This window comes from Oncorhynchus tshawytscha, linkage group LG33, assembly GCF_018296145.1.
Source record: "Oncorhynchus tshawytscha isolate Ot180627B linkage group LG33, Otsh_v2.0, whole genome shotgun sequence".
Taxonomy (NCBI): domain Eukaryota; kingdom Metazoa; phylum Chordata; class Actinopteri; order Salmoniformes; family Salmonidae; genus Oncorhynchus; species Oncorhynchus tshawytscha.
In genome coordinates, this window is record NC_056461.1 from 33,801,522 (window position 1) to 33,811,554 (window position 10,033).

Sequence of the window (10,033 nt, forward strand, 5' to 3'; positions counted from 1 at the left end):
TGAAACTTCCAAGGAGAAAATAGGCATTGTTGAAACTCACTCATGAGTATATATATATATATATATATATATATATATATTTTTTTTTTTTATGGCAGGGAAATTCGCACTGACACTTAGTGTTAGTTAGCTTGGTGGCTATTCGTTTACCAATCTATGGTATAATGTTATTTGCAATTGTATAACAATATAATTTAGGTCAACCACTTGCGTGGAGCAAAGTACAAAAAAAGCGACTGTTTTTATTTGCAACTAGTAAGAACTTTTATTTTTGTGAGAACCCGATTAATGTGAACGTATACAAGTTTAATATTCTCCATAAAGTCACTGTGATAGTACATGTCCATTTCTGTTTTTCAATTACTGCCAGGGGAATCCATAATATTTTGAAAAGGAAATCTTTATTTTTGTATTGTAGGGGTAAGAGTGCCGACTTTTATTTCATTCAAGAAACTCATGCCTGTTCCACAGATACTGCGTTTTGAAGTGTCAATGGGGGAATGACATTTGGTTTTCATTTGGTACTAACCGGTCAGCAGGTGTCGCTATTTTAAAAGGCAACTTTAAGGGTCATATATTGAGTCATGAAGCAGATAATACAGGGAGATGGATTATACTATTGGTAGATGTCAACCACGTTCAATTCATTGTTGTAAATACTTATGCTTCCAATAACAAGTCAAGTAACTGTATTTTATTTAGATACATTGAGAGGAAAATAAGTAAAATTATGTCTACATTTCCATTGGCCAAAGTAATATGGGGTGGATATTTTAATACAGTATTACATGATAATCTAGATAGATGGCCTCCTAAGGATAGCAATTATGTTTGTGAGATAAGGAATATATGGCTAAGGTTAGGTGTTCTAGATATTTGGAGACATAAGAACCCAGAGAAGATTGTTTACATGGAGTACCAAAGATTTATCTATACAATCCCGTATTGATTTCTGGCTGATATCTGAAGATATGGCTGACAAGGTTGATACGATTGAACCATTGATTTTAACAGACCACAAAGGGATATCAATAAAGATAAATATGCATGATTTGTCAACAAAAAAAGTTAGTAAAGGTTACTGGAAAATGAACAAGAGTTCACTAGAGAATGAAGTATTTAAGAAGGAAGTAGCAGGAATTATTGCTAAATACTGGAATTGTGCCTGTGTTATGAATATGTTTGGAAGTTACTGGGAGATAATGAAATTTGATATAAGGCTTTTGGCTATTTTATTGGGGAAAGAAGTTGCTGTGCCGAGAGTGAGAGAGAATATGACATCATAAAGGGAATAATGGATTATACTAAAAAAAACTGAACTAACTAATCAGGAATTACTGGAGCTATAATTATTGCAAATGCAGTTAGACTGTATCTACGAGGAAAAGGCCCGGGGAGCGTTTGTAAGATCAATACGAAAATGGATGGAAGAGGAGGAGATAAATACAAAATATTTTTTTAATTTAGAAAAAAGGTCAAGCGAAAAGACTTCCATATGTATATTAATGATTAATAATACTCCCAATGAAAACCCAAAAGAAATCTCTCAGCATGTTTCCCAGTTTTATCAGAATCTGTATACATCAGCCCAGCCAAATTCCAATATGGATATTTTCTTAGACAATGTAGCAAACATTGCGAAAAGATGGATAATGATTTCAGGGATTTTTGTGATGAGTTATCTGAAATTGAGATAAAAGACTGTATTAGAAGCCTTAAGGACAATAGGTCCCCTGGAAATGATGGTTTAATAAGCAAGTTTTATAAAGCATTCAACAATAAATTGATTCCTTTCATTCTTGCTATGTTTCAAGAATCAATAGAAAAAGGGGGAGTTACCAGCTTCCTTAAAGCAAGGTGTAATTACTTTGATTTCCAAACCTAATAAGGATACTCTTTATATAGACCACTGGGGACCCATTAGCCTGTTGAATAATGATGGGAAATGATTTGCCCTTGTATTTGCTAAGAGGTTAAAACAAGGCTTGCATCATATAATTGATGAAGAACAATCTGGTTTTATGCATGATCGACACATTAGTAATAACATCAGGTTGATCTTAGATATGATTGACTATAATGACCTCATACTTGATGATAGTTTTCTTATGTTTGTTGATTTTTATAAAGCTTTTGACACTGTAGAACATGAGTTTATGTTCAAAGCAATATGTTTTGGGGGGTTTGGTGACTTTTTTTGAAAGCAGTCCAAACTTTATATAGTGGTTGTATTAGCTCTGTAAAATTAGCTCACGGGACATCCCAAAGATTTGGCATTAAGCAGGGCTGCCCAATTAGTCAATTTTTATTGGTTACTCAAATTATGGCTCTTCATATCAAGAAAGGGAATTTTCAAGGTGTTTCAGCACTTGGCAATGAATTTAAACTAAGTCAACTGGCTGATGATACCACCATATTTTTAAGAGACAGGAATGAGGTTTCTAAAGCAGTTTCCTGTATTACTTATCTTGAAATTGTTATATGCAAGGATGAAAAACAAAGGAGTGAATTGAACTTTAACCCCATTATTGAGAAAACAAAGAAGAAATTGAACCCCTGGTTGATGAGAGATATTTTGTTATACGGTCGGGTTTTATTATCCAAAGCTGAAGGGTTATCCAGATCGGTTTATGTTTCGTTATCACTTGACTTACCCCCTAAAATTGTAAAGGACTTAGATAAGATTCTTTATCATTTTATTTGGAGCAACAAGCCTCACTATCTACAAAAAGATATTCTCATTAATACCCAAGAACAAGGAGGTCTTGAGGTTTTAGATTTCAATACTCTAAATAATACTTGTAAAATAAATTGGATTCTGAAGTATGTTAAGAACCAGAACAGTATTTGGAATGTCTTCCCTAAGTATTTATTTGACTCTGGTGGTGGTTTAGAATTTTTGCTTCGATGTAGTTTTGATGTTGATAAAATCCCAGTAAAGTTGGCCAAATTACATAAGCAGGCAATTTTAGCTTGGATGTTAGCTATAAACACAATTTTTCCCCTCACAGATACTTTTTATGGAAAAACACAGATATACGATTTAAAAATAAGTCTCTTTTTTCATAACTGTTCAAATTAAATATAAAATTACTTTGGTTGGTCAGTTACTGAATGAGGATGGATATCTACTCATTTAGGGAATTTCTTGATTAGATTCAATTTCCAATAACCCCAAAATAATATGCAATTGTTTTTGATGCGATTCCAATGGGTGTTGTATCTCTTTGAAATTCCTCTGTGGTTGATGTAAGTAACATAGATTTACATGAAAATATATGCATTGGCAATATTAACATCAAAGATAAATGTAGTAATAAACCGATTAGGAATATTGTTTGTGATACTACAATTCCCTCAGCAAGATTCTTTTGGTCAAATATCTATGGTAATATACAATGGGGGGAAAGCATTGAGAATTGCTAACAGATATTGTATCAGTAACAACGTAAAGGAAGTTTCACTTAAAATGTTACATAGAATTTATCCTGTGAAACATGTTTTGGAAAGATTCAAGCTGAATATTGAATATAACTGTGATTTCTGTGGAATGGAGGAGACCGTTTTGCATGTGTTTTTTGCCTGTATTTATAGTAGAAGTTTTTGGATTGACATACAGAATTTTGTTACAAAAAGAATAGGACTGATTGTACTATTTAATGGTTTGATATAATTATTTATGTCAGAAATTCTGACATGGATAAAGATGTAGTAGTTTAATTCAACTGCTAATAATACTAGGTAAATTTCATATTCACAAATGCAAATGGTCTAAGTCAAAACCTAACTTTTTTTCACTTTATAAATTAGTTTAAACAATATGGCACTATTTGAACTAAAATGAAAAACAAGCAGGCAATTAAAACTTGTATTATTAATGAATACGATTAGTTTGTTTAGGATTCCTGGCAATGTAAATAGTTTGTTTGCTTGTGACTATTCCTCGTTTGTTGATATTTGTTAATAAAAAGTAAAAAATTAAACCACTGAGGGGATTCGATTATCTGGCCCGGGTTACCCCGGTGAGAGGAGTTTGCACCAGGTGAACAGTGATTGCATTCGTTTTGTAACCGGGCTGGCTCGCGCTGTTCAAAATCCACGACGACATCGGCTCAAACAGAGAGGAAGAGACGAAGCAAGAGGGATAGCTGGGCCCAAAATCTATCCTCTCCAGCAGGTGCAGTGTTTTCGTTTTTTTCGCTCATCAAGCGAGGTGTTTTTGAGGTCAATGAGTATCGAATTTGGTAAACAAAAGTAATGCCTTATTTGCTACGTGTGGCATATTTAATCGAATATAAGTTTTGTAATACTTAGGTTGTTACAAGTGTACTGGTATAAGTAGGACGTGACATTCCAGCAACTTTGTGGAAAAAACACTTTGAAACTCCTCAGAAGAAGCAGTCCCCCATAGCATGAATGGAATTCAACAGTATTTCAATTAAATGTTTCAAGGACAAAATGGCATATATTTTGTTGTATTGGGGACAGATATATTCTAAAAGTGAAGATCCAGTCAACTTTTTAAAAATTAGTCCACTGTTAAAGGTCCCACAAAGTTATGCATGTCAGCGTTAAGCCTTCAAAGTATTGCCGGCCACATCATAATGATGCAAACAGTGGACTGCTGGAAAAAAATACCTAAAGATAGACATTTAAAATGGAAAATCAAACTAATAGAATAAATGTGGCAAAAACAAAATATAGAAATGCTTTTCTATAACTCCATTTACAACGGTGGGGGAGTGCCAATATGGAGGTGTAACAGTACTCTTCTTGCGTTGTGTACAATCATCGACACGAACTCCAACTTGTAGCACCAGTCATGAAGATTTATTCTGATAGAAACAACACACAATTGCACGTCATGCAATGCAGTTTACCATCCAACTCTGTAATCACGCACTGTACAAAATATACGAACCCCCCCACCAGACACAGTAAGTTGCTAGCTAGTATTAGCTGGAATTCTCTACAACAAAATGCACAACAAATATGCACCAAAAACGACATCTTATGTGTGGTGTTCTAATAACATTTACAAATTGATATGAATTGTAAATTTAAATAATCACTTGGGAGTATAAAAATCACTTTTGACTTAGTGCTTTGCAACCAACAACTTACTGCTGGTTTACTGGGACGATTCTAACTGAAACATCCAAGCAATCCGCGCAAACCAGCCAATAAGATGCCATGTTGAGTAGGTGAAGGCAAGACAAAAATAAACCAAAAAACCCATTGGCTTAACAATAAAGTGGCAAGGGGAATCACCAATAGAACCCTGTTACAGAGGCACGGTGCTTTCAACATCGGACCCCATCAGTCATCTGTGTATATTTTAATCATTGGTCTGTACTGAAGCCACATATATCATTTGAAGTGGTCAGTATATAATGGAAAATATACTATAATGTATAGGTGCTCATCCAGAGTTATGTTTCATCCTCCTACATACCTGCCATACAGGACTATGACATTTATATCTGTGTTTTCTAATGATGATAAAACAAAAGTACAAGGAAGTACTTAAGGCTTTATTTAAACAGTGACATTTAAACGATATTGAAGTAATCAATCAAACAAATAGACTCTACAGGTTTCTAACATAAGCAATATATTCTCAAGTATTTTAAAAAATACACTTTTTTTTAAATCCACATAATCAACTTCCTATTTGTCCCCCTCAAAAATATCACAAATCGATTATAGCCTATCCTTATTAACATATTTCTTCAATTTAATTTAAATTCCACATCAACACATTTTGTTGTCGAATTTGACTTTGAGCAAAATTTCAGGACTGCACCTTTGTGGATCTGCATAAATTATATCAATGTTAAACAAAATGTATTTTGATATTGAAATCTTCTTGCTTGTGGGTTTGTCTTTATCGCCATGTTGCTAAATTCTACCTTGTCATTTCCTTCATACAACCCATTGTGTTACTCTCATTTGTTTCTCTTTTTTCCAGAAAAGTTCTGTCGTTTCTGACCACCCCCTCCGCGTGGCCCTCCACGTCCTCCTCCACGACCCCTCCCTCCCTCTCTCCGTCCCTCCCACATGGGCATGGGGGCCTCAATTTCTCCTGGCCGTCCACCCCGGTCTGGTACACTGCCCATCAATACCTTCACAGAGACAGAGGAGAAGACAGAATAATCAGAATAGTTCATCTCTTTATCTTCATTCTAAAAATCTAACAAAACTCAAAGCTAGTTAGCTACAGCATACCTTGTAGACTTTAGTGCTTTCCCCTGCCTTTACTGGTAAAATGTAAGATTGGTCTTTTCTTGCTGCAAGCAGAAGAGACATGGAGACTTGGGATATGAGGGGAAGTGATGAGAGTGGAGGTATTGAGGCAAGCACTTCACTGCGCTCCTGTGGAGAACATGGAAACAGGTTTGCCATTAATATACATGTAGCTACTAACAATAAAGGAATATAAAACTAAGCAATATATTTTTGGGATCTGTGTTACTGTCAAGTCTATATTCAGATATATATGCAAAAAGTTAACGCTGACTTACACAGATCGTCAATCCTAATTTCCTTGCTGACTGTGGAACTACTGGTTCTGAGTTCGTCCCTGCGCTTTGCTGTGCTCTCAGTGAATGCTCACTGAATGCAAAAAATTGTTGCTCATCACACCTCATGTCACCATGGAGAAACTCTCAATCCTCTTCCTTGATTTTACATCTGAGGACTTAAACTTTTTGCTCCTGACTGACATGCCTTAACTTGCTGTTCACTGCGAAGACTCTCCCTCAAGATCCTCTGTCTGACCCTATTCAATGAAAACCTGTCACCTGGTATCCAGGGGGGAGGGGAGGGAAACATTGCGCCAATGCAAGAAAAGGGCATGTTTATGTTTGTTTTATACTGTAATGTATTTTTGTGGAGTACAATTGTTGATTCTTGCAACTCCAGTCATTTTTGGGACTTATTCTAGAGACCCAGGTCTGATGGAATATGGTCCTTAGGAGTTGGATATCTTATCACACTGCCATATTTAGCAGATATGATCCAAAGGTCAGTGCTGGCAACACCTTACAGACTGTTCCACATGGGGTGCAGCATGAAGCTGTGAAGATAGAAATGGACTTTGTTCCTGTGCTGTGCACATGCCTGTTAATCCTGCTCGAAGTGGCCTTGCGTTTGCGCCCCATTGACTACAATTAAGTAATTTGCACTATAGTGCTTTTAATATGGACATACATTAGGAACACCGGCTTTCTCCAATGACAGACTGACAGGTGAAAGCTACGGCCCCTTATTGATGTCACTTGTTAAATCCACTTCAATCAATGTAGATGAAGGGGAGGAGACAGGTTAAAGAATGATTTTTAAGCCTTGAGACATGGATTGTGTAGGTTTGCCATTCAGATGGTGAAGGGGCAAGACAACATATTGAAGTGCCTTTGAACGGGTTATGGTAGTAGGTGCCAGGCAGACTGGTTTGAGTATGTCAAGAACTCAACAGTTTCCCGTTTGTATCAACAATGGTCCACCACCCAAAGGACATCCAGCCAACTTGACACAACTGTGGGAAGCATTGGAGTCAACATGGGCCAGCATCCCTGTGGAATGCTTTCAAAAGCAAGGCAAAAGGGGGTGCAGCTCAATATTAGGAAGGTGATTGTAATGTTTTGTACACTCAGTATCGATTTAGCCTGCATATAAAGTAACGTTTAGTAGAGGCAGTGTTGCATACCTTTTCCTTCTCTCCCCAGGCAAAGGACTGAAGTGTGACCTGAAAACGTTTGATCATCATTTGGCGTCGACAATGATAGTCCTCTAATAGAGCCTGATTTATCTTCTGGACTTGCCTCTAAATAGGTGGAAAAACCAATACAGAAATTAATAATCTGGTGAATAAATAAGGTACCAAAAACACTGACAACCTTCAGCACTGTCACGAGGAACCCCCCCCCCCCTTTGACAACCTACCCATTGCTCAGAGTTGAGATTGGTGTCCAGTAGAGGTTCTGTCATATCGCCACACGGCAATACCGCAAGACGTGACTCCACCTGAATAGTAAAGCGTGATAGAGAAGTGGGCACTGTATCAACAGCAACATTCTACAGACACTTTTCATATCACATCCTGTCTGAGTCGGTCTCCTCCTTACCTGATGGCACACATCTGTAAGCCGTGAAGACTCGTCCATGTTTAGGGTTTGAAGCAACAGAGCCAATTCATGCTCTGTTTCTTCCTTCCTGTCACCTTGTTCCATCTCCTGGCCATCTTCATATTCTTTACACCAGTTCTTTGTATCAACAATGCTGGGATCTTCCGCTCTCTGCTCTTTCTCAGATTTATCTTCACTCTTCTCATCCTCTGGATGTAATTCTTTATGTTGAAGTATACGTGCTGCTTGTAATTCTGACACCATGTACTCTACAAATAAGACCATAAGGATAATAGCATCAACAATACACAACATACATTATTCACTTCGTTTCAACACTTTTACATTTCAATAACTCCCACCTGCCTAATCTCTCACCAGTGACTTTGTTGAGGAGAGGAGGACTCAGTGGATCTGTGGTCAGTGCAGCGTAGGGACAAAGTAGCTCGGTCAGCAGGGTCCGCAACTCCCCCACTAGGACAATACCAGTCTTTTGGTCTGAAATGCGTGCATACCAAACACACACACCATAATTGAGCAAGGCACTTAGCTCTAATGTGCTTCAGGGACACCGCACTACTATGACTGACCCTGTAAAACAACACATTTAACTTCACCTGTCCTGTGTATGTGAAAATAAAACATTTATAAAAATATATATATATATATATGTGTGCAAAGCTGTCATCAAGGCAAAGTTTGGCTACTTTGAAGAATTTCAAATATAACATTTTGATTTAACACTTTTGTTGGTTACTACATGATTCCATATGTTATTTCATAGTTTTGATGTCTTCACTATTATTCTACAATGTAGAAAATATATATTTTTTAAACAACCTGGAATTAGTAGGTGTGTCCAAACTAGTAGGTGTGTGTGAGTGTATATATATATATATATACACATATATAGCAAGTGTCTGTAGGTGCACCTTCTAGTTGCTACCCTTGTATCATGTACAATTGCATGATGACTTAGTTGTAAGGTTATATACCCTGTAACTCTGTGCAGACAGCCCTCAATTCTGACGCCAGCCAAGTGAGCAGCGGACAAGGAAGCTCATCACACCTGCACCGTCTGACACAGACACTGCTTGTGTACCTGAAATAATGTTAAAGTAATGACCGAGATCAAGCAACACGTGTAATAACTAGATAGATAAGGTTCAGAAAACACACAGTAGCGAAAGCAAACGTATTAAACTGGGCCTCTAAGCGACTAGCTGAGCTACTCTTGTGCTGTTTACTTGTCTATCCCAACTGGCACGTGCAGTACGTCTGCTAGCTAGGCTTCTGACATCCGTTAGCTAGGTAGGAGACAATCTAATCTGTTTTCAAAATAAACCTACATACTCACCCAAGAGCCCTTATAGCATATATTGTTCCTATATCTCTCTCCATTACAAACTCAATAGAACACATTGAAACATGTATCCAAACATGTAGCTATTGCATTCGCAACAAGTAATTTTCCTTTCCCGTCTTCCCCAAATGTTTAGTTAAAAAGTTGCAGAAGCTCTGTACTTCCGGGTTCTGTATGTATACAATGGATTCAAGGCAAGGTTAATAGATCGACAATCCACTTTGATGCGAATGTCACATTTTATGAATAACGCATTACAGGACATATGCATGGAGGAAATAGCCAGTGTAGCTGTTAATTTCTGTAGGTAAATTGCAATAATTATTGTGCATTGGGACATTTATCGTAATATCCGTTACCTAAAGGTGTTATTTTGCAATATGTTTTACTCCTTTACACTGTGCCTTTAAAACTGGTTTCAAAGGTTATAGCCACAGCCGAAAGGGGTTAATTAACAGTATCTGTTATAGCTATGTAGGTCTTATAATGATCCATAATTAAAATCAACTTGTGACCAGGAATCAAGAAACAAGACAGAAAAAAT

The 10,033-nt window shown here is 36.9% G+C and overlaps 1 protein-coding gene across 1 annotated transcript; it reads right to left on the bottom strand.

Annotated features, from left to right (window-relative positions):
• Positions 1–5,513: 5,513 nt before the first annotated feature.
• im:7138535 (uncharacterized protein LOC797998 homolog) lies at positions 5,514–9,662 on the bottom strand. Its single transcript, XM_024397899.2, has 8 exons — positions 9,484–9,662; positions 9,122–9,228; positions 8,505–8,624; positions 8,127–8,395; positions 7,945–8,025; positions 7,709–7,825; positions 6,229–6,375; positions 5,514–6,125 (listed from the first exon to the last, which is right to left on the bottom strand). Exons 1-8 carry the CDS (start codon positions 9,546–9,548, stop codon positions 5,949–5,951), a joined length of 1,083 nt encoding a protein of 360 aa, XP_024253667.1. The 5' UTR covers positions 9,549–9,662; the 3' UTR covers positions 5,514–5,948.
• Between the last annotated feature and the right edge of the window lie 371 nt (positions 9,663–10,033).